The sequence below is a fragment of the Lontra canadensis genome, unplaced genomic scaffold (genome assembly GCF_010015895.1).
Source record: "Lontra canadensis isolate GAN:19392208 unplaced genomic scaffold, GSC_riverotter_1.0 scaffold168, whole genome shotgun sequence".
NCBI classification, from domain to species: domain Eukaryota; kingdom Metazoa; phylum Chordata; class Mammalia; order Carnivora; family Mustelidae; genus Lontra; species Lontra canadensis.
The window spans coordinates 1,404,937-1,429,962 of record NW_022631162.1 but is presented as its reverse complement, the minus strand read 5'-3'; the positions used below and the strand labels follow the sequence as shown (position 1 = coordinate 1,429,962).

The window sequence follows — 25,026 nt, the reverse complement described above, 5'->3', positions numbered from 1 at the left end:
CTTGCAGGCTCAGGCGCTAGAAGATGGGGTGATGCATTGTTTCCTTCCTTTCTAGTTTCGTTTTGGTATCACAATCTGGGTGTTATCTCAAGATTAGCCAGTGAAGGAGGAGTTCTTGTAAACCACAGCTCGGCTTAGTAAGATGTCAGCAACCCTCAGATAAGAAAACGTGTAGGCTTTTAGTAGGATAGCAATATTTTACAGTGATCTAAACTCAGGTAACTGATGGATTTTAAATAATTGCAGGAAAGGTATTGACAAAAACTGGGAAATGCGTCATAACTATTAGTTTAAAAAAAAAGTATCTGTGATTGCTGGCAGATTTCCCACGTGGAGGGCAGTGACTCTTCGAAGAGCGAGGAGACGACTGCTGGTGAGTTTCACTTCCTTATGTGCTGGGATGGAGCCTGTCGACTGTAGTGGAGTCGTCCGTGCCAACGATGGTCTTCAGAAGGGGGAAGAGGATCTCTCATACCGAGCCTTGTGATGTTTATCACATTGGATGTGTGTGTATGTGAGCTAATGGAGGGAGGAGGGACGTAAGACTTGAGGGACCTTCAACTGCGTCCAAGCTCCGTGAGGGCAAGGACTGTTGCTTGGTTTCTTTGTGTTCCTGATACCAGCGCGGCACTCACAGTTCATGATGTACTCAACTCAGTGAACTCCGGGAGAAGAGGTTTTGTTTGGATTTGAAGCAAAATTTTATTATTCACAGTAGATGTAGAAAAAAAAAATCAGAGATCAATGAGATAAGTAAGTTTTCCCTGGAGAAAAAAATGTGAGTAGTATATTCATCCAAGATTGGGTCGGGGACAGGCCTTGTTTCACTTTTTTTGATCATTTATTTGAAAGGAAGAAACAGTAATAATCTCAATGCCGAAGATATGGTCTGAATTTTGAGGTTGCTGTCCGTCTGTACCCTCCCTCCCTTTTAGTCTCTCTCCTCCTTCATCTCCATTTCTTACACCCTGGATGAGTAAGCCTGCTCGTGCCCGTGTTTCTCATCTCCCCCGTCCCACTCTGTGTGACTTTACTGGTTGTTCTGCTGAGTCTACCCACATAACAGTGCTGGGATAGAGCTGTTTCAGGTGCTGCTAATTTAGAGCTGACTAACGGTCTGGAGGAGGAAAGGAAAAGAAATATTCTAGGCTATAGGCACGAGTAAAATCTTTTGCCAGGAAAGTGAATTTAAGTTACAAGAATAATCTGGATGAATTTCAATGTAAGTGCGCAAGTATAATGAAAACAGTGGTTTTGAGCGATGGGTTCCAAACTATCCATTATAACATGCATACGCGATCTGGATGTCACTACAGATTTTTCCTAGATGTATCAACTGGATGGGCTACTGTGATCTAAGAAAATGTTGGGCATCTTTAAGAGTTGGATTAAAAGCAAAACTAAAAATCTTGTTCTACCAGACCCATACCTCTGCTGGGATAGTATGTAGAACAATACACAGATCTGGCCACTGCCCTTCAAGAAAGATTTTTAAAGCACATAAAAAAGTCCATATAAGCAATTGGAAGGGAAATGATGAAAATTATAAATCAAGGCTGGATGTGATCAAAGGCTTGTTTAAAAATCCTTCGAGTCTGGGCTGAACTCCCCTCCCCATACCCAGTGTTGTGTCAAACTCTTCAAGTACATTAACCCTCTAATACAGTGACTCCAAAGAGGTATTACTATAATCAATTTACAAATGATTTTAAATATCATGCTTCAAATTTCAGGTGGCTACTGAAGGAATTTATGCAGGCAAGCCCCATAATCAGATTTTTAAAATTTTTATCTTCATTCCAGTGGAGTTAACATACAGCATTGCGTTAATTCCAGGTGTGTGATATAGAGGATTCAGCACTCCCATACACTACTCCGGGCTCATCACCATAATTATACAGTTAATCTCCTTCGCCCGTTTACCCCTTCCCAAGCCACCTCCCCTCTGGTAACCATCAGTTTGTTCTCTATAATAAAGAGTCGGTTTGGGGTTTTCTCTTTCTTTTTCTTTGTTGTATTCGTTTCTTAAGTCCTTTGCGTAAGTGAGATGGGATGGCATTTGTCTTTCTCTGACTTACTTCGCTGAGCATTAGACCCTCTGGTCCGTCCACGTTCTTGCAGATGGCAGGCTTCCATCCTCCTTTGTGGATGAGTAATGTTCCATTGTGTGTCTATGCCTCATCTTTATCTGTTCATCTACTGATGGACCCTGGGGCTGCTGGCATAATTGGGCCATTGTAAATAATGCTGCTGTACACATAAGGGTGCGTAAATCTTTTTGAGTTTGCGTTTTCGTATTCTTCAGGTGAATCCCATTAGCAGACTTCTTTCTTTTTTTTTTTTTTTTAAAGAATGTTATGACAACATTCAGGAGGCAGGCTTGGACTTGGACCAAGGTCACTGCAATGACAGAGCTTGACTGGGAGACCATTGCAGACCCTGCAGAGAATGATTGTGTGTGCTCAGAAGTTAGGTGTTGGTGGAAAGCACAGGGAGGAGAGGACAGAGATGACAGAATTTCAGGATGTTTTCTGGATGGAAAAGGATGATTCTTAGCTATCTGGTTGGAGATGACGGTTAAGCATGGTATGTTCTACCAGGAGTAGATATGGGTTTAAAGGGCAAGGCTAAACCTGCCACTGTAGTCTCCAATTCTGAGCTCACATGAGAAGAGTTCCTTTCTATTCCTATCTCAACTTGGAATGTGCAAAGTTGAAGGAAAAAGTAGACCTGGTCTTCTCCAATTAGGTGAATTTCTCTTTGCTCTCACACTAGGAAAACCCATTCCCTACTTGAAGGGACATCCTTGGATTTGTTCCATTCTGTTTTCTGCTCGAATTCAAGGAGTTTAGCTGCATACCTGCCGGGCCTTATCAAACCATTGTCCATGGCTCTGGAGGATACTTGGTGTGGGGTTTTCAGGAGGAACTTTTTATTGAAATGCTCCCATTTCTAGTCTTTCTTGATCACTGGGGATTTTTTGGTTCAGGGCTTAGGGAAGTGAAGCCTAGGACATAGGTAGGGTTCTGGGGGAGCAGAAATCCTTGCAGGCTGGGGATGGAGCACTGGGCGGTGACAGTGCACTCTGACCAGTGTCAGAAGGCTGTCAGCCTCAGCTCTCTTCTATCTTCCACTCTACTTACTATTCTGCACCAGACCTTCCCAGCTAATTCAAGAGCATTTGAGGAGGAACTGCAGTGCTGAGCTTCTTCCTTGACCTGGACTCACCTCGCCAGTGTCTGGATAATTACTTCTACTCATCTTTCCTTTACTCTGTCTCTACTGTTCCTCCCAGATCTCTCTCTGCCATCAGTCTCAGGGTCCTGGGGTAACACTTCTGTAGAGCCGAAGAAGAGGGTGGGCAAAGGTGATGACAGCAGCAGATACTGATGACTCTTGAAGTCCACGGCATTGCTCAGCTGATGGACACACTTTTTACTGAAGGCCTTGGGTTAGCCTACTCTCTTTTGTGGTTGGCTCATCACACCTCTCCTTTGCTCAGACCTAGACCTCTCTCAGTGTCAATGCCAAACTCCACTGCTGTGACCCAGTTCCTCTTGGAAGGGTTCTCCAGCTTTGGGTGGCATCACAGGCTTGTGTTCTTTGTTGTCTTTCTAACTCTGTACCTGCTGACTCTCTCTGGCAATGTTGTCATCGTGACTATTATTCGCCTGGACCGTCACCTCCACACCCCCATGTACTTCTTCCTGAGCATGCTATCCCTCTCTGAGACCTGCTACACTGTGGCCATCATTCCCCGTATGCTTTCTGGCCTCCTGAGCCCCCAACAGCCCATTGCTGTCCAAGAATGTGCCATTCAACTCTTCTTCTATCTCACCTTCGGCATCAACAACTGTTTCCTGCTCACGGCCATGGGCTACGACCGCTACGTGGCCATCTGCAACCCCCTACGGTACTCGGTCATCATGAGTAAAGAGGTCTGTGTCCAGTTAGCATCCGGATCACTGGGAATTGGTCTGGGCATGGCCATTGTTCAGGTAACATCTGTGTTTGGTCTGCCCTTCTGTGACGCCTTTGTCATTTCTCACTTCTTCTGTGACGTGAGGCCCCTGCTGAAGCTGGCCTGCACGGACACCACTGTCAACGAGATCATCAACTTTGTTGTCAGCATCTGTGTCCTGGTTCTACCCATGGGCCTGGTCTTCATCTCCTACGTCCTCATCATCTCCGCCATCCTCAAGATCGCTTCAGCCGAGGGCCGAAAGAAGGCCTTCGCCACCTGCGCCTCCCACCTCACGGTGGTTATGGTCCACTATGGCTGCGCCTCCATCATATACCTCAAGCCCAAGTCCCAGAGTTCCCTGGGGCAGGGCAGACTCATCTCTGTGACCTACACGGTCATCACTCCCCTGTTGAACCCTGTTGTGTACAGCCTGAGGAACAAGGAGGTCAAGGATGCTCTGCACAGAGCTATGGGGCGGAGGCCCCTTTCCTCGTAGCAAGACAAGATTGTTAAAAACCTTTCATTTGATTTTGGAAATGTATGTTGATTTTAATGCTGTTTCAATAATGCTTTTAAGTATGAGATCAAGAAGAACAGACTAAAGTAAGAGGACCAAAACTGTGGGCTTCCGTTTGAGTTTGTCATGGTTTCCTATACCCTTCTTCAGAGAGGATAAAAAGTGGCCTGACACAGATAGATAGATCGTTGGGGCGCCTGCATGGCTCAGTTTGTTAAGCCTCTGCCTTCAGCTCAGGTCATGATCCCAGAGTCCTGGGATTGAGTCCCACATCCAGCTCTGCACTCAGCAGGAGTCTGCCTGGCCCTCTCCCTTTACCCCTTACCCCTCCCCACACTCATTCTCTCTCTCTCTCTGAAAAATAAATAAATGAATAAACCTTTTAAAAAAATGGCTTGGCAAATGCTCAAGACTAGAGGGGAACGATTTACCTGCCTAGGTCACTTCCACCTGTGTCCTATCACACATGAGTGCGCACAGATACACAACTCCATCGAGACATAAAATCAGCCCCGTCTAGAAAGCCCATGAACAAAATATTTGGAAGCCACCTCCGAAAGATTTTCACTGTTGGTGGGGATGTAGGAGTAGTTTGTGCAAACTTTTTAACAAGTGAGGAGACCTATGTGTATTCTTTTCTGTGAACATTGAGGACTTTCTTGTAATCTGTTTTTACTAATACTGATATCTCAGAACAGCCTGAGCAATCTTCAGGAGGCTGAAGTGGTGGAGGCCGTTCCGAGTGGTGGAACTGCCCTACCTGGCCATTCCTGGGAATGCGGGATGCACATGTGGGGGAAGCACAAAGTCATCAGCTCCCGAGAGCACCGAAGCGGGTTGTCCACAGCCAGAAGATGGCTAGGTGAGAAAACACCAGATGTAAAGGGGACATGTTGAAAAGTTCAACACCTTCCATCTTTTCAACCCAGGAGTAAGAAGCACAGAGGTTGGAAGGAGCCAAGAAAAGCATAGTTCTTTCACAGAGTAGACCTAAACTGTTTGATAGGGTGTTAGAAGTGTAAGCACTTTAACTACAACTCCTGAAAACACTTATTAATGAGCAGAAGTCTGAAGCTTGACTTAAATAAAAAACTTTCTGGTAAGCTCCTAACTCTGCAGAGGTTAATCTTCCGAAGTTTCTTCTGAGATACTCCCAACTTAAAAATGGACTTTAAAACAGCATTCCTGTCTGAGCGTCACAGAAGGTGAACACGTGTGCTCTGGTGGGTCCTTTTTCCCTCATCTTCGGCTCTACTCTGGCCTCTGCACTGAGGAATGAGCATACGTACTCTCAGTTCCAGACACAGCTCCCATGTCCCCGCAACTCAGTTGACCCCACGGGGTGACCCTGCAGAGGCAAGATAGCACTTGTGAGAGTGTCCTGAGGTCTGCCCGTTGCGGGGGATGGGACAAGGTAGTGGAAATTAACAAATTCTCTGAACCCAGTTAATATGGCTGACTTTTCAAAAACATGAGCATGTGAAGGTAACCCGAGGCCAAGATACCTTTGCTTTCATGTCCGGATTTCTAGAAATAACCCGTGCATTGCTGTGAGAATAGTCGAAATTATAAACATTTCTGGGCTTAGTGATTCTTCTTTATCCAGATAAAAAGCCATGAGGTAGAGTCTGATGTCCAGGGGCCTCACTCTCTTCTAGCACAGCTGTACTCAGTGGGTGCCGTGCAACCCTCCCCAGATGACACACCTTCGGGACCCACGCATTCACTCCCGCAGGCTGCCGGGAGGGTGTTGGGCCAGCAGCAGTCAGTCGAGTGGCTCTTTGGAAATTGTTCTCGCTGAACAGGTACTTTCTCCAGAGTCACACATCTCCCCAGGGCACCCTGCCTCCAAAGACTTGCCTACCTCAGGCTGTAAAGACTGGCCCCCGGACCTCCTTCTAAGAGGATTACAAGGGGCCGTCCCAGCTCCAGGGCTCTTGTCTGTGAGACGGTGTGAGGTTTGCTGTGACGAAGTCACACTTCAGCTTCTCCTCTGTGGGGGTCCACTGCCTTCCCTCTCACACAGGTGTTGGTACTGAGGGCACTCCCTGAGAAACCTGTCACATTTCAATCTTAGAGTCTGTTTCTGAGGATCCTAATCTGCAGAGTTTTAGGATCCCATTTCTAGAACTCCACTTGGCAAGCAGAGGACCAAGATTTTTCACCCTGATATATTCTAGTGAGGGCTGAAGGCCAGTGGCTCCTATATTTAAATTTTTAAAAAAGATCACCCTATTAATTGAAGTATATTTTCTGGGGCTCAATTTAGTTGGTATAGTAGTACAGTATTATCCTCTTGGAATCTGAGGGGGAAAAAAACAGTTGGAACTTCTCTCAAAATCCACAAGAAGTCATTCCTTTATCTTCAGAGTTTTTTCTGCAAGCAATTTTCAGTTGCATTGCAGCCCTGGATTTCCATTCAATTACCTTGCAGGGAGATTGCTGACCACTCTTGGTGATATTTTTAAAATTTCAAATACAGGAAAGGCTAAATGTGAGGATGTGTTATTCCAATTTTCAGGAAGGGAAAGAGTGTGAGTGCTACAAGTGATGTGCACAAACTAACTTGATAGCGATCCTGGGCACCGTCGTAGGTAAAGGTTTGGGGTGGGAACTGGATTGCTCTGGGCGTTGATGAAGCAACTTGAGCTCGGTGAGGAACTGTCCAGAGCTGGGCAGACAACTTAAGGCAGGAAGACAGGACCACTCTGTGAGGTTATCTAGCGACCCAGCCTGGCAGGTGTCTCTGGAATTCTCAACATAAAGCTCCCATCTCTGGGGTTGGGGAGATGACCCTATTGTCCCACTTCCCGTTTCATGAGAAGAAAGAAAGAGCAAAGCCTTTCTCTAAGCACTCAATTCCCCGACATACTGACAAGGTGGATCTTTTGTCTGAGTTCAAGGTGACCAAGGGAATTTGTCTTTCCCTGGCCACAAGTAGGGAGTTAACTGAGTTGATTTTCAAAAGAATATAGTCTCTATTATTGGGAATTCACGATGATTTTGTGGCAGCCATTTTGGAACAGCAGCTGTGGAAGAGAAAATTTGCCCTGTGAGCTGGACCAGACCAATGTGGTGAGAGACGGGGCAGCAGAGGAGGCCCAAGAGTGACGCGGGGGTGGGTTATCTCTACTTCAATCACCGGTATGACATACGTACTCCCTCTCTGGCATAGACAAGGTATTCTATATATATAAAAATGAAAACACATCTTTTTAAATGTCATATTTTAGAGCTCCACAAAATTTTTAAGCCCCGATTCTGTTCCACATTCCATATGAACAAGTGATGTATGGAAAGGAAGAAAACAGGAAGAAATGAATGGTAGAGAGAAGTCTCCCACAAACCTGAGATTCAGATCACGGAAGAGCACGGCAAAGGCGATATGTGGAGGACGAAAGGAGAATTCACACCAGAGCTTCTTGGGGATGCATTCTGAGCCTGTGAGCCTGTGTGGTCACCGTATGGAAAGTAGGCTCCACCGAGGATAGGACGTCTGGGTTCAAGGAAGCTTAGAGTCCGCCTAGTCCAAAACCCTCTTTTTCACAAAGAAATGGAATCTCAGACACTGGCAAGTGACTTTCTCCAGTCACACAGCTAGTTCACAGTGGCCTGAAAATCCAGGTTCGTGCTCTCTGCAGAGCCCTTGCAAGCTTGGATGAGGAGAAAGGGGCAGTGGAGGCGAACTGTGATACTCCAGAACCTAGAAAACCCCTCAGAAGTTGTAGCTCAAGCTGATCAAGTCTGGGCTTTCTTTTTTTCTTTCTTTCTTTTTTAAAAGATCTTATTTATATATTTATTTGACACACAGAGAGAGAGGTCACAAGTAGGCAGAGCAGCAGGCAGAGAGAGAGAGAGAGTGAAGCAGGCTCCTTGCTGAGCAGAGAGCCTGATGTGGGGCTCGATCCCAGGACCCTGAGACCATGACCTGAGCTGAAGACAGAGGCTTAACCCATGGAGCCACCCAGGTGCCCCAAGCTTAGACTTTCTATCCATGTTAAATACCTCTTAACTCTTCACTCTGGATCATTTGGGCTCAGACCCAACAAAGGAGTAAGTCACTTGCTCTCTGGTCTGATGTGTATGATGCCGTGTCTAGGACGCTGTGAAGCAAAATGTTGTTAGTGAAGGTGGCGGCAAGACCATGGTCTCGAGGTCTCATGGATCTCCCATCTTCCCTTAAAGTCAGGGGAAGTGTCCAGAACACCACCAAGGAGCCTTCTGTGGGGACTTTTCCTGGCCTCTTGTTGCAAGAAAAATCTTTTCTCTGCTCACCAGGCATGAAGTCTGTGAAGTCGAGTGACACAGCTTTTCACTGGGAATCTGGTCATTTCTTACCTCTCTGAAATGGTTGGGGTGGGAGTGAGTAGAATGTTAAGGAGATACATACCAGATACCTATATTAAGAAAGGGAAAAAAAAAAAAAAGCTCCACTATTTCTCTCTGCTTTGTGGTCCAAAAACCCCTTTGGAAAAAAATAGGACTTCTCAGTCTCATGGGTATTTACAAATTTCCCCCTAGATTCACTTCCTCTTTATGTTAGTAATTGTTCTAAAACATAGTGAAGCTATGGATACTCTGAGATTTCGTTGGCTTGTGAACTCATGGTCAGCACTGACAATAGGTTGCCTCTCTTCCCTAACCCTTTCCCCAGGCTCCCATCCAACTGTCTCCATGGGCATAGGTGAGGTGGGGATGGGAGAATGAAGACTGGGTCTTTGCCTGAGATCTTTCTGTTTTCAGAGCTGAGAGTCTTGGTGATAATTATTTGCTGGGGTTTCGCCAAGATGCTTAGTTCGGTTGCTATAAGACGGTATTCAAGATACAAGTTTGGGAGATGTTGGGAAGAAAAACAATCAAAGGGAAAATCTTAGACTGAGCCCCATCCCCAGAGTCCTAGGGATCAAGATTGCCCCAGATCCAGCAGGAGCTAGAAGCTCATGAGTGGTATGTTGAAATGAGAGCATAAAAATGGTCAATCTCACCAGCATCTCCTCATGTCTTTGTAGTCCCAGTCCAGATTTAGAGTGGTTAAGAGAAAGACTAGAGATGTCTTTCTCTAGTCTAGAACGTCATGGTTTTTGCCTCTAGAAATAAAAGAAACTAGCAAGCCTCAAATACTCAGAAGCATCATGTTACCTGGTTTCATACCTCTTTATTCAGGCTGTACTTGTCTCTGACAGATGCTAATAAATGAATCTACTTATTTTTTAACTTATTTAACTGACATTTATTGAGCAGTTACAATTACATGTCACTTAATCAGTTTGAGTTGGTTTAATGAAGCAGCTCTGTAAAGCCTTGAGTGCAGACCTTCCTGTGTGCATTGGGAGCTGTGTTTGATGATGGAGAAGCGATTGCTGATGCTGGAAAGAAGTTGCTGTTGCTAATGGTTCTTAAGCAGGGACATCATTTCTTTTCAGGGTTTGGCTTTTTGCTCTTTCTGGTCCTCTGAGTCTTCAAGATCAGTGTCAGCTGCTGCTGGGTCAAGATAAACAGTCCTGTGTCCACAGCAAACAGAATCACCACCAACAATGGGATCAGAAATTGTAGCCAGGAGGTTTTTCTTTGGTGAACACTCTGGTTGAGGTAATCTAGATGCAACAAGAAACATAAGTCATATGAAGAATTGATGAATGAGGCCTAGGACATCATCCCTCATAAGAAAAGGACCTAGCATGGTGCTTTGTCTTCTAGCACCAGCATGACATGGCATCTAGGACCAGAGAGCAACACCCATGGATTTAGGTACCTCTGTCCATGTTTCCTGGAGCCCAGGGACTCCTGAGATCTCCTTCATAGCCCCTGCCTACAGCTCTTCTAGCCAGTCTGTCTGAGGGGGAAGGTCATAGGAAAGGTGAACCCTTTATTTGGGCTCACAGTACCAGTGCCCCCATATGAGTTGGGAGTGGACAGGAGAAGTGAGGGCTTGGGTGGGGTGGCCACTCCCTTATTTCTGAATTGTTCATCATTTACCACCTGCCTGTCAGGTGAAACAAAGACACTGGACCAGAGCTTCTTTAAAATAATCCTCTCTCCTGTGACTCTGTTATTCTATTTGCAAGGCATTGATTTTTGTGATTATCCTAGATCGTAGATCCCCAGAATATTATAACCAGAGCACTCCCCGCCTGAGGTCACCTAGACCAATAGCTTTCAGCACAGGCTGCACATGACCGTTACCTGAAAGGGCTTTTAAAAATACCAATGCCCAGTCCTCCAAACCAAGTAAGTCAGAATCTCAGGAAGTGAGAGGCAGACACCAGTATGTCCAAAGGTCCCCATGGGGTGTTTGGGCCAGATCCTTTACTTTGCAGATAAGGGTATCAGAAGGCCAACAACAATTAAATAGCACTTGGGTCTTAGACTAGTTAACAGAAAATTGGCATTAAAACTTAATTCTGGCTTCCAGTCTCATGCTTTTTTAGGCATTAGAATGAGCCAAATCTTCCAAGCAAAAAAAAAAAAAATCTAATTTCCTCCTTGCAAGGCAGATATTCCAAAGGCTCCATCTCTTCTCTGGAGGTAGATAGGAGCATCTTTATCTTTGATGGTGGAGGCAGCCCACCAGCCTGCTCTCCTCAGGAGGCTCTGCCTCCTCCCCACTCAGGCACCCAGGCTGCTGGCTGTGGGTCTCCTTCCCCAACCCTCCTCCACCAGCATGGCGTCTCCAAGCTCCTCACACCCTTCGTTCCTTTAATTCGGAGACTCCCTTTCAGTTTGATAAATGTAACTGTGCGCCCCAGGAACAGCAGAGGGCTTTGAGAGCATACCAGGAATTGTGATCGTTATGGTTGGGTAACGTTTAACAGGCTACATGTCCATTTCCCAATATTTGCATTTAGTCTTCATAGAAACCCCACATTGTGAGCCAGTGTCACTGCTGCCAGCAAACCAATAAGGGCTCCAAGACTGGGCATGTGTCACAGCCTCGCCCCTGCCCGCAGGCTGGCGGACTCGGCAAGGTGCACCCACTGTCCCCTGCTGGACACTTCAGCCGTTTCATGCTGAGGGTCTCTCTCTCTCTCCCTTCCCCTGCCATGGGCCCCCCTTCCTGTACCAACTCACTTTTTTTCACAATGATGTTGATGGTGTCGGAAGTATGATTTTGCCTCTGAATCCAGCCGGTGCAGTAATAACTGCCGTTATCCATTATTGTGGTGTTGGGGATGGACATTTCGAAGTTTTCATACCCGTACTTGAGGGCTTTGCCATTCCTGTAGTAGGTCACCTTGGTGACTTTCAAATTCTTCCAGCTATGGCACCTGATGTGGAAGGACTCACCCTCCGTCACCTCCTCGGGAGCGGCTTGAAGGAGCAGCCACTCTGAAGACCATTCGTTAGGTTGTGTAAGAGAAAATGGATAGATGGACACAGGGAGAGACACGACATAAAAGTGTTCACTCACAGAGCATGTGGCAGGAACCATGGTTTATCATGAACCCATTTCTTGGCTCGTAAGGTCAATAAAAAAGGAAACACAAAATAATGCTTAGAATCTGTCCTCTATATGGATCAATCCTCTCTCCTCCTGAAAAGTGAGTCTGGGGCCATCAGACCACTCTGACGTTTCTGCAGAGCCTGTCCATGGGCAGCCTGAAAGCCAGTGCTCCCTTCAGCTCTGTCGGTGCCAGTTCTGGTTACTAAAGAGGAATAAAATTCTCCTGTCCAGGGAGTCCTCCCCTAGAGGCAGGTCTGTTTTGTCCTCTTGCCTCTTAGAGGCTCCCTAGCTCTACCATTAATCATAGCTGGCTCCAAAACTCCCCCAGAACATGACTGCCAATTTCAATGATGTGTGCATAGTTACTCACTAATGTCCTCTTCCTCATCTGGATCCATACTTCAGGAGGCCAGGGGTCATATCTGATCCTTGCATTATATCCCTAATGCCTAACACCATTACCTCAGAGTGGGTAGTTACTCAGCAAATATTTGTTAACAATGATTCTGTATAATACAAGAGTCAGGTTCTCTGGCTAATGTCATTGTAGGTACTGAAACACACTCAGGGGCACCTGGGTGGCTCAGTGGGTTAAGCCTCTGCTTTTGGCTCAGGTCGTGATCTCAGGGTCCTGGGATTGAGCCTCACATTGGGCTCTCTGCTCAGCAGGGAGCCTGCTTCTCCCTCTCCCTCTGCCTGCCGCTCCCCCTGCTTGTGCTCTCTGTCTCTCTGTCATAAAATAAATAAAATCTTAAAAAAAAAAGAATTGAAACACACTCACTAAGGAGGAGAATTTTGAACTAAATTCTGGCTGGGTTGTGCAGTCAGTTTATTTCAGAGCAACCCTGGAGTTTTCCAGAACCTCGTCCGAGGAAATGAGTAAGCTACTGCACGCTGCTCTACTTCGTACTTGGGATTTGCCTCCGGATGCTACCACACCACTTTTCACTCAAAAGGAAAATACAAAGTGTGTTTATCCTTTAAAATATATTTGCATTAGAAAAATAAAGCAAAATATATCCATGACCTCGCCATTTCAGTGAAATCCTTCCTTTGTCCGTCTGGCATTTACTAACTAACCACATAAAGTCTGAGCGTGTGGTGCTGATCGTTGGCAGCAGAGGAATCACAAAGTGGAAATACATGTAGGGTTTGTTCTTCAGTAAAATGAAGGTCAGGAGGAGTCTACCTGATGTCTTTCAAAACCAAGAGTGCAACCTGATATCCAGGTTGTGGTGCATGGAAATTGTGAACAAATTTCACAATCAGACATTTCGATTCTATTTCAGATGTTCAGCTCTTTGCAACCTTCATGCACCCAACCCGCCACTGGCACGTATCATACACATCTGCCCCAGGCAGAGGAGAGATGAGGTGGAGTAAAGGGATAATGCTGGGAGGTGGGGGACAGCCAGAGCATAGAAAGAAGCAAGGCTTGGCTGGAGTAAGTAAGGGTGGAGGAAGAAGAGTGATGGGCAGGTCTTGAGTGAGAGACTAGAGTCCCACCCCTATGCATAACCCTGGAATAACTTGATCTCTCCCCATCTTCGGGTCGGCCATTCCTCACATGGAGGAATCTATTTTTCCATAGTGCTGGAACTTACCTGAGAAAACTTCTAGGTACACAGGATCGCTCATGTTGGATTCTTTGTCCTGACACCTGTATTCCCCACTGTCCTGAGGGTGGGCTTTCACAATGGTGAAGCGTGAAGTTTTATTTTCCAGAAGACTGTCGTTGTGGGTCCACATAGCAGAGTTAACTTCAAGGGAGTTGTTCTCATAGCATATAAGAGTCACATTGTCATATTTCAATATTCTATTCCATGGCGGTTTCAAGGACACCATAGGTTTTGAGATATCTTGGAGGAGATCAAATTGTGGAAAGAGATGTAAGGGGGTTGGGGAGAGAAAAATGTCCAGGCTCTAGAGTACATACATGGCAATAGTCCATCAGTCAGCGGTCTGTCTACCCCTGAATGGCCACTAATAAGAAACTGTCCTGATTCCTAGGATCACAGAAGGAGGGAATAGTGCTGTGGCTCTAGAGAACTCCCAACCTAGGGAGAAAGATAGGATGCGAGTGTGGGGTATTAAAAAACAAACAAGCCAGTGAGGACTGCAGTCTCTGGTCAGGCAGAGGCAATGTCTGTCCTGTTCAGCCCTAGCTCAGCACAGTGGCTGGTACATAGTATGTGTTCATTAAATATTTACTGAGTGGATGAATGCGTGAATAATGGATGAATAAATGTGTTGGACTAGATGAAACATAGTCTCTCCCAGTTCTAAATTTTTATGACTATTTAACTGTGAATGCATATGGAGTGAAAAATACATGTCAATTCTGGAAGGAAGTGAGAAGCGCTTAGAGAATCAGCCTTAATAGGTTTTCAGGAACAAAGAGATGCGGTACAGATTTAACCAAAGCCTAGGAAGTGGCAGGTGGTGAGGAGGAAGAGTGCAGAAACAGAGCTAGACTTGGACCCAAAGGACTTGTGTCAGAAGCTGGCCCTTGGCTAGCTGTGAGACCTCCAGCAAGGCTCTCACTCGGACAAAAGCCTCAACTATAAGATGGCGACCGTACTAAGATGATGATGTAGGGACTGACTGAGGTTGTGTGGTAGTGCCTGGGCAGTTCTCAGATGTCGAGATGTTCCACAGACATGGTTGTTGCCTGCAATGAGGTGGGTGCCTCAAGGGAATGAGGTAGTTCTTTTGAAGCCATCAAACAGGGGAAATAAGGAAGACAGGCAGCGAGGAAGTGGGGCTTGGGTTGGACAGAGAGGAGCAGATGCTTAATCACTAGAAAGCTGAGGAGACAGGGTGAAGGGAACAGTGAGGTGGGGAGCCATGCCCAGCCATGTTGGGGCTGACAGAGCAAGGACAGGGGACTCACTTACCTGCTGACACACCATGTGGAGCTGCAAAAGTCCAGAAAAGATAAGTTAGTGGCCAAACCCCGCCTTCTGGGACTCTAGGACAGGGGTCTGGTTATAGGGGTCAGGTCTACATCTGTGGAGTTTTAAGGGCCAAGCGTCTTCTCAGGAACCTGACCCAGAGAGAGAAGGAACTTTTCTCTTTCCTTTGTCCTCCCTCCCTTGCCCTTTGGGAGATGTCAGAGAGATGGCAAGGACAGGTTTTGCGGTTGGCTCCCCCTTAAGTCTTGTTCAGCCCAATTTGCCCTGCTCTATAGCTGTGTCCTTTACAGAATCCCCAGGAAATGCACTGTGGTTTGCACATAGCCTAGAACAAGCCACCACGAAAACTGTCAACGTTCCTACCCCAGCTGCCACCCAGATCCATCTTGGCCCCTCTGGGGTGGGGTGGTGTCCCTGAACGTCTACTTACAGAAGAGAAGCAACGCCATCCACAGCAGGGCAGGGCCTCCCATGGGAACAGGCATCTCCTCCGCGGCCCCCAAGTGCAAATTGGACTGGAGACTTGAAGCCTTAAAATAGACTTGAAGCCAAAAAGGAGAAGGAAATGTTTTCTGTATCATATCTGGTTAACTCATCAGCTGCGCCTCGGTCTGCCTTCTCTGGCAATAATAGTCAGAATGGTGCCAAATTGGGCAATTTCACATTCACCAGCTAGTGCCCTCCCGTGCCGGGCCAGCGGGTGCTGAAATTCAGTTGTGGTTCTCCGGAGCTGCCATCCCTCTTATTACCTAATTTCCTGCTGGCCCACCAACCCACTGATCTACATGTTTTCATCTTATTCCCTGGAGATCCGTTATTGGAGCAGCCAAATTGGGGCCATTCTCAGACCCCTTCTCTTCCACTGGGTCTTGATGGAGCTCCCAACTCAGGACGATGGATGTTAGACCATAACATATATGGATCTGGGTCTATCCTATAATTTATTTCCTTCCTCAGCTATTTCTAATCTTTTGGCATGGCCACCCTTCCTCCTTTAAACCTACACCAGTTCGGAGCACCCCCAGGACCACTTTGATTATTCTGTGTTTTAGCTCTAGGCCGGAGCTGGTCACCTTCCCCCAGGATTTGGTATTGATGACAATGCCAGAGATGACAGCACCACAAATTCTGTAGTCATTACCATTTATGAGGCTTTTTTCACAGGTGGTATTTATCCTGTTTGGTCCTTGCCAAAAATCTGAAGTAGACAGAGCAGGAGGAGGTAAGCAAGGCCCCATTCTGTGTCACCGTGCGTTTCCTCACAGACTGCGGGAGGAAGCCCACTGACCCAAACACAGAGTTCTCCCGCAGGAAGACCTAACTCAAGCTTCCAGTCTCGGGGGCATTAGAGAATCGGGGCTACAAGGATTCATAAGTAAGAAGCTCCAGATGACTGGTTTCAGGCCCCTCAATGGTTTAGGGGCAGATCTTTAAAGGAAGCAGCAAGTTATCTTGAAAAATGCCTGTTGTTTGTATTTAAAGATCTGAATTCAAATACTCCTCATATTTATGTCATTAAGGTTGACCTGTGACATAGGACAGTAATGGCATCGAGGTCATGGCTTTAGTAGGAGGGATAAGAAGTTAATAAACACATGAAATGCATCGCACACATCTGGTATGTAGAAGAGGCTTAATGAATACACATTCCCTCCTTCATTACCAGTGTTTGTTACAGACTCTAAGGAGATAGAGGCATTTCAACTGCATGAAGGCAGTTGGTCACCTACTTCCATGTGATAACCATAGAGTCTGGTTTACCTAAGTGGTCTCACTAATCTCCGTTATCATGATGAGAAAGTGTGATAATGGAAGAATTCACATAAGAAGTTGTTCAGTGAGGTGGGGGCAGGAGAAAGAAGCGGGGCAGATGCCATTTTTGGGATGCTGTTGGAAGGCCGTGGTTCAATAGCAAGATCCTGGAAGAGATCTTGGCATGTCAGAGAATAGAAGCTGGACCTCACCACTTGGTTGAGACCTTGTCCAGGGTACTTAGGGGACTTTCCTTAGGAAAGTGATCCTACAATGACAGACATAAACACCTTCCTGGGACTCATGTGGTCTCTCTGAGAGCTTCCTCCTAAGACCACACTGTCCAAATGCCTCCTACTTGAACGGGAGGCAAGGGGGGCCCACTCAGAGGTCCTGTCCCATGGGGGGTAGAGCACATGGGGTGAAAGAGACCATTTCTGTTTGCTGCACCATTCCAAAGTTGTTGCTTCGGTGTCTGCCCTTGAAATGGAGGTAGTGTTTTGGCAGTGGTGAGGGCCGAGATTTCGCCGATTCAACAAAAGCAGTTCATTAAACCTCAAAAAGCACACCGAAGCACCCTGTGCATCCACCCCTTAAGACAAAACCAAAAACGACTATAACACCGGCAGCATCAACATCAGGAAGAAGAAATCATCCCCACAGGACACAGCCATGGGTACCCCAAGGAACGAGTCGATACCCAGGAATAACGGGTTGATGTGCCGGTGCAGTCCCACACATCCTTTATCTTGCACAAAAAACCAAGTCCTCTGAATTTTACATGCTCTCTGGGTGGAGCGTGCTGTTTGTTCCATGTATCCCGCCTGTCCATGTCAACAGTGTCTCACTGAGGCCAGGAGACTGGTCTCCATCTCACCTCTTTCCACATGCTTTACAGTCAGGGTAATCCTAAATAGAGTGTCTCATTCCCAAATTCTGACCTTTTGTTGGGTCTTGGAAAACTTAATTTGTACTTCTCACAGTAGCAGTGGAGAAAGGAGACCCAAAGGGCCGTCTGTGGTCTACCTGACCTGCAAGCTGTGGTTTGTCTATGCAGCTGGATCCAGAGGGAAAGGCTTTGGACGGGAGCTTTCATGATTTGGGACACGCTGGCAAAGGAGGGGGTCCAGCCCATTGGGTCTCGGGGTCTTTGTACCCTTCTCCAAAATTGAAAGCAGATAGAAGGTCCGGCGTATTGGCTTTTTCCTCTCAGTGTTCTCCAGCACAAGGCAAGGTCCCTATGAAACTGGATGTGAAAGATGAGAGAGCCAAGTGGTTGTCCGCTGCGGTGTGATTGCTCCTGACAAACACTGATCATGCCTGAGGACAAGGTATAGGGCTGACTCAGCAACATGACTAATTTGCTTCAGTTCCACCAAATTTATGTGGTTAAAGAACAAGGAAATCAAAACAAAAGGAAGCTGGGTGACTGCGTGCGTCTGGGCACGCACCTGCTAAGTGGAGGAATTAAGATTTGAAACTACGTGGTTTTGCTAAACGGCCTGTGCTCACGACCACTTCTACAGAACACCCCTCCAGCCCATCTACACCGTGTGCTCACAGTGCCCCTGGATTCGGGGGCTCCACGCCAAGAACGCCTGCATTCCCAGGGATCTGTGACCCACAGGTGGGCAATCATGGGTCTAGGCTCACTTCCTGTGTTCTAGCTACAGTTTCTTTTCTTGGGTTCACGAGATGACGTCTCAGTCCATAGTCACGCAGCGCTGTTGGCACGGTTTCATATTCGTTATGTGTATTTCAGAGAGAGAGAGAGAAGAGAGAGAGAGGTTCTTGCCTTTTAATCCAGATTCTCAAGGTCCAGGAAGTTGTTAGGTCTTCTGGCCACCAGGACGGGAGTCTGTCTGCTCAGGGAGGAGTCCTCAATGGTCAGTGCTGGTGGCCTGATGGCTTTTCACCATAAAGGCAGTGGCTTTGCGGCTTCTTCTACTCTTGTTTTGACATGAACAGTTGCCTACTTTGGATGGGTCTGAAAGAAACAAATGGAAACTTCCAGGGCTCCCCAAGCGGGTACCACCAACAAGGAGATGGGGCAGGGGATATGGAAGCCACAACTCTGCGTGTGGACAGAGATGCTTCCCCGAAAAAGGAAAAATGGGGCTTCAGGAAGGAATCCCAACGATGATCTTTTCCTTCCGTCTTTAGAGACTTACTTCTTTCTGACATGGGAGGGGCAGTCAGTGAGATTTTTCACAGAAATAATGGATTTGAATGGAGACCAGACATAAAATGTATTTCTAGTACCCGATTTTAATACAACATACTATTGCTCAAATGCAAAGTTGACTGCAGTATTTGGATTTTATATAGGGATATAGCAAGAACTACTATTTGTTTACAGGTGAGTCCTACGGGATATCCTGTTAAAGGTTGCCAGTGGCCAAAGGGTATAGGTCAGGTACAGGGTCACAAAAGTGCAGTAGACCAGGGAAAAGATTTCCTAACTAGTGTTTCAATTCTTGGGTGTCCCCTGAAACTGTAAATTGCAGAGAAAGTCCTTGAATAGGTCTCCCAACATATCCTCAGGGCTGGACCACTGACTGAGCTGTCTGTCTTTGAGACACGTAACAGCCACTCACTTTCCAGATGAGGTGTCTTCGTGGCTCTTGTAGTTAGGGAGCAGTCTGAGCCATGAGGTGAGCTCAAGCAAACTGGCCGGGAGCTTTGCTTATAAATGTTGTCTTCCAGCCCAGAGACCCAGAGGACCTCAGACTTGCCTTCCTGCCTTCCAACAGACACAGATCAGTTGAGGTGAGCTGACTTTTCCTTCAGAATGGGGAGAACAGAATTAGAAGCCTGCTAAAGAAGGTTCTCAGAGGGAATGGTGGTGTTAAAAAAAAATTATAAAATGTCAGACTGTTGCATTAAATTTTAAAGCCTAAAGACTAAAACCAAGTCTTTAAGTTAACTAACTTTAAGTTAACTAAGTCTTTAAGACTAAAACTATTGTCCACACATATTTCACAGAGATTAAGTGTAACACTGATTACAAGTCCCTGCCCTGAACAGGCTGGGGACTGTCATTCTCAGCTCAGATCACTCACGCTGTGTGGCTCCTGGTAAGTTCCCTGCTGTCTCTGTGCCTGAGCCCCATGGCAGGAAAACAGATCTGGTGACAGTGCCTGTTGTTGTTGTTTTAAGTGATTGATGTAGTTAAAGGGATAGAGAGAGGCTGGCAGATAATAAAGCCGCAAATGTGACTCACTGTGTCCTTGTTTTGTAAGGAGCGTTTGGCCTTGAGAGCAGCAGGGACAGACCCTCCCGCACGTCTGTGGGAAAAAGCTGGAAACACCACCGGTGGACCCCGGGCTCACAGCTGGCTCCGAGTCTGCAGCCTGCACAGTCAGGCCAGGAGGCTGGGGTAGCGGAGGGCAGCTCCCTCTCAGAGCGGGCTGGGGGGTCTGGGGGGTGGTTTCCAGGCCTGCTGTGGGACAGAGAAACCATCTTGCGGTCAGCCCTCAAGTCAAATGTAGTGCTGGCCAGTTTATTCTACGTTCTTTACAGAATTGCCCAGTTAAAAAATGGAAACAGCCTTCTCTGAAAGGAATCCCTTTAGGCTGTTAGCAGATAAGGACAAGAGGTCTTAGCTCTGCCAAGGACATTTGCATTTTAATAGGTAACTTTTGAAGCCCTAATCCTTCAGGACCTGGCTAAACAGTGCTGTGACCAGTGTATTCCTGGGGGTGACGATGGGCAGGAGCCGGGGTTGAAAAATGAGGACAGAGGAAATCATCTGAACCTCTCAGATCATATTCCCGGAATGTCATCGCTGCCCAAGGCCGTCAGGAAATAGGAGAGCGAGAGAGCGAGTGCGTGTGTGCGTGTGTGCGTGCGCGTCTCAGGCGGCGGAGTGGAGGCGTTACGTGTCGCTGCCGTAGCGATGGGCGTGCAGCCTACATGTTTAGCGTCCGGCAGGCACGGAGCAGCCTGCAGAACTGGGGGCAGCCTTGAATCAGAACAAACCATTCTGCGTCTGCACAACCTTTGAATGTCCAGCCAGATGTTCATTATTTGAGCCTTGAATCTGACTGGCTAATAAATGCGAAGAATTTTCACAATTTTTCCTCGATGCTGAGTGTTCTAGGGGGAAAGTCCACGTAGTGCCCGTGTAAAAATTATTCTTTGCTGTTCCTGGAACAGCATCCTGGGATGGTTCACTGCTGGACCAAATCAGACCCCAGCAAGTGCGTGTCCTCATCTCTGTGTCAGTGTCTCGCCCTCCCCCTCGGGCTGTGCGCGGAGCCGGCACATGCCACCCGGATATGTTTTCTTACCATATAGTTATTTTGTTTTATTTCTTCTTTATCTCAACTGCATGTGTGTGGGAGACGTGGACACACAACTCCCATAGTTTGGGCCCTCCTTAAAAAATTGGACAGAAAATTATGGCTGCAGTATTAGGTATTACAATGACTATTTAGAACAAGAAATTATACCACAACAGGTGATGAAATATATAAAAGCCAAAAAATGACACGAACATTATAAAAATCCAGATAAAAATAACAGTTTGCTGCTGGGCGTCGCACCGTAGTCCTTCCCTTTGCCTCCGTATCTTTACCACGTCCTCTTTGATCCTCATCGTCAGACAGTGATACCGTATTATCATTTTTAATAGAGAAACCAGAAGTACAACTCATCCTTTCCCCTACCCCTGCTGATCAGCATTTTTTTCTGAAACAGCCGTTTCTAGGAGATGCCCACAGTTTGCAGTGTTGTTACAGTTTGTGGCTTGCAAACATGGGTATCCTGATAAATTCTGCTTTGCTTTTATTTCCGTGAACAAGAAGACAAAAGCATCATGGTGTGCTTATAATTCTGTATTTCATGTTACTGAGAATATTCCTGAAGGGAGAGAATTCCCATTTTCACTAGACACAGAAACGAACCAAATCCTCTGTTTACAATTTTACACACATCTGGGGCTCAGGAAAGTGTCTTGACAAGATTAGCTTCTGACTCCAGATATTTCAACCTCGGTTTTTTGTCGTTGCCCACCAACTTCCAGCACCGAGTGCTGGAGGATACAGTCACCCTGCAGCCTGACCTCTGGCCCTCTACCTCTACCTTTGTGTCCTGAAGCCAAGACTGTTGGCTCTTTGGTGGTGTTTACCTGGAGGCCTTTCCTACCGCTCGAAGCGCCTCACCGCCACTTACCCTGTCTGGAAGGAGCTGCAAACTCCACACATCTGTTACCCTAAACCAGGACTGAACACCCTCAGCCCACATCCTCCTTAGCTGGGTTCCAGAACTTTCCTGCAGCTACCCTCCTGTGCCAGTAGGAAAGGAAACTTTGTTCAAATGTGGCTAAAATATATGACTTCCGGGGGTGCCTGGGTGGCTCAGTGGGTTAAGACTCTGCCTCCGGCTCAGGTCATGATCTCAGGGTCCTGGGATCGAGTCCCACATCGGGCTCTCTGCTCAGCAGGGAGCTGCTTCCCCCCTCTCTCTCTGCCTGCCTCTCTGCCTACTTGTGATCTCTCTCTCTGTCAAGTAAATAAATAAAATCTTTAAAAATGTATCTGACTTCTGTAAATTTTACAAAAACATATGACCTCCTCCAGGACTTTGGAGAGGCCCACGCCAGTGAGGGGTCATGAGAGTTAACTTCCTATAGCCCCCCAACCTCACCTCTGCTGGGTGAGCCCATGACGTGTACATTCTGAGTCAGGAGAGCAAGGAGAGTGTTACTAGATACATAGCACATACCAGAGAAGCACTGGTCTGGCTTTTGAAGAAGAGAAGAAGGCCAGATGAAAGGGAGATAAGTAACTTAAAGTGGGGCAGTTTCCAGAGCAATTGTCCTTTCCTTCCAAAAAGACAAAAATTTCACAGAGGTTCAAGAAAACACTGGAGGACTTTGGGTCACACCTCCAGTGTTGGACCCAAAAGTAGAATGTCTGGTCTGAAAAGGGAAAGGAACAGTGGACTGAACATTGGAAAGAGATTCAGTGTCAGAACATTCAGGATGGGGGCACCTGGGAGACTCAGTGAAGTGTCTGCCTTCAGCTCAGGCACGATCTCAGGGTCCTGGGATCGAGCCCCGCATCAGGGTCCCTGCCGGTGGGAGTCTGCTTCTCCCTCTGCCCCTCGTTTCAGTCATGCCACTGAGCTACCCAGGTGCCCCATGAGTCTGTTTCTATCACAGCTCATGCCTCAGTCATGTTGCAGAGAGATGCATGGAGAAAAGCCTCTCTTCACATGACCTGTGGGGCAACAGTTAATTAGAAGGAAAATAAAATCACAAATAAATAATTTTTTATATTCTCAATTCCTAAATTACATATACCAATTTACTGTATATTTCAATAATCTCAAAATGTTCATTTTTTAGAAGTTTTATGCCTCTTTATTCCTTTATTTAAAAACTATGTTAGTCACCATACAGTACATCATTAGGTTTTGGTGTAGTGTTCCATGACTATTATTTGTGTCTTTAAAAGAAAAAGAGAACTATGTACTAGGTATAATTATCAAGGGTCAGATTTTGAACATAGATTACTGGTAGCGTTTTTGTTATCATATGCCCCAATTTCCCAGAGTGAACAATGTCTTAGAGTGTATTAATATCATTTTGCACAATATACTTTTCCGAATAGGTGATCCCTGAATCTGCATTATTATAACCGAATATGGGAATGACTTAAAAAGAGATACAGAACTGATTCTTGATCATTCTATCATGAAACCCAACACACACAGAATTTTGTTTTAGCACAAAAGCATTATTCATCATATGTATTCATTTCTTTATTTGTTCAACGAACATTTATGTGCTAAGCATCCTGTAATATGCTGGTAACATGAATGAAAACTGGAGGCACCAGATTTCTTCCCTCACAGAGTGAAGCCTCCGTTGGAAAAGATAGACATTAAACAAGTAAACAAATAAAATAGGAACAGCTTGTAATTAAGGCTTGTAAAAAGTAAATAACATTGCTATACAGAATCACAAGGGTAATTTAATTTAGATAGGATGGTTAAGGAAGGCCTTCAACAAAAATGACTTACAGCATGAGATAGAAGGGACCCAGCTAAAAGCTAGGGCAAGACTATTTCAAGCAATAGGAACTTCAAAGTCCCCAAAACAGAAGGAATTTAAAGAATTCCAGGAATTAAGAGAAGACAAGTAGGACGGAAGCACAGTACTGATTAAGGGGGACAGAGGCACAAAATGAGATCAGATGTGTGTTTAATGAGAGCCGTGAGAGCCTGGTGGGACACGGGGAAGAAAGAGGACTTTATCTGAAGGTTAACGAAAAGCCATCAATCAAACTTTGAGCAAAGGAACACACACACACACTCACACACACACACATGCACACCCCCCCACACACTCACACACACAGGCACAGAGGCATTTGTGTGTGTATTCACCTTTAAATGGTTCGATGGCTCGTCATCAAATATATGTGTGCACACATCCCTATACACACATGTTTGCACACACATGCATACATACACAACAGCTGAGTGTGATAAGGATTTTCCAAGTGGCAATTGGGAAATGGTGAGGAGACAATAAAGCACGATGACAGACTGGCCTGGAGAGGTCACAGAGCAGGTGAAGACAAGTCGCTGGGGTTCAGGCATCTCTTGGGAGAGGTATGACCTGGACTCGCTGACAGATTGGAATGTGAGGGAAGCATAAAACAGGATTCCCAAGTTTCTGGCTTTCATCACTGGGTAGCTGGTGATGCCATCCTTTCCATGGGGAAGACTGCAGAAGTGCCAGATTTAGGGAGCACAGTTGCGTGTGGCAGCTTAGAGCTGCTTCATTCTGAAGGGTTTTTGTGATATTTAACATGTTTATGCGAAACAGGCCATTATAAGGGTCAGGACACCAGAAGAAATGTCTGGACCAAAGACATAAAGTTGAAAATCACTAGCATACGTGTAGAGCCACTGAGTGGAACAAGATATCAGCCAAGGAGAGAGAAAGAGAATGTCCCAGGACAGAGCCGTGAGCAATTCTGATATTTAGAGGGTGGGTAGAAGGGGACGATCCAGAAAGAGACCAGAGGAAATGTCCTGTAAGGTGGGACGACTCTCAGAGAACGTACCGCTAACGCTGAGGACAGAGAGACCTTCTAGAGGAAATGGTTGATCGCATTGAGTTTTATGGAGGAGTGAAGACAAGAGAATAAAATTTTTCTTTGGGCCTAACAATCTGGAAATTTCTGGAACCTTATCAACGGCAATTTTGGGGGACTGGTAGGGGTGGAAACGAGGCTGAAGTGGTTGGAAAGGGAATGGGAAGTAAGGAAGTACAAGGAGTGTGCCTGTCTGAGTTTTGCCATGGGATGATGCCGTGGGAAGATGTGGGGTCCAGACATGGTTTAGATTTTATGGGAGGTGTGGGGTCCTATTTGCTACCTGATAGGAATATTCCAGTAAGCAGAGACATACAATGAGGGAA

At 46.3% G+C, this 25,026-nt stretch overlaps 2 protein-coding genes across 2 annotated transcripts; one reads left to right on the top strand and one right to left on the bottom strand.

The window, feature by feature from the left end:
- The first annotated feature begins 354 nt into the window (after window positions 1-354).
- Window positions 355-4,645, top strand: LOC116859924 (olfactory receptor 10J3-like). Its single transcript, XM_032845649.1, has 2 exons — window positions 355-373; window positions 3,157-4,645. The coding sequence occupies exon 2, from the start codon at window positions 3,390-3,392 to the stop codon at window positions 4,458-4,460; it is 1,071 nt and encodes a 356-aa protein (XP_032701540.1). The 5' UTR covers window positions 355-373; window positions 3,157-3,389; the 3' UTR covers window positions 4,461-4,645.
- Window positions 4,646-9,687: 5,042 nt separating this feature from the next.
- On the bottom strand, window positions 9,688-15,433 carry FCER1A (Fc fragment of IgE receptor Ia). Its single transcript, XM_032845650.1, is given in 5 exon segments — window positions 9,688-10,075; window positions 11,550-11,807; window positions 13,527-13,781; window positions 14,820-14,840; window positions 15,268-15,433. Coding segments are annotated over 5 exon segments (885 nt in total). The 3' UTR covers window positions 9,688-9,890.
- Window positions 15,434-25,026: the final 9,593 nt, after the last annotated feature.

Coding starts and splice junctions, on each gene's coding strand:
- LOC116859924 (XM_032845649.1), top strand. CDS start 3,390: ATGACTCTTGAAGTCCACGGCATTGCTCAGCTGATGGACACACTTTTT.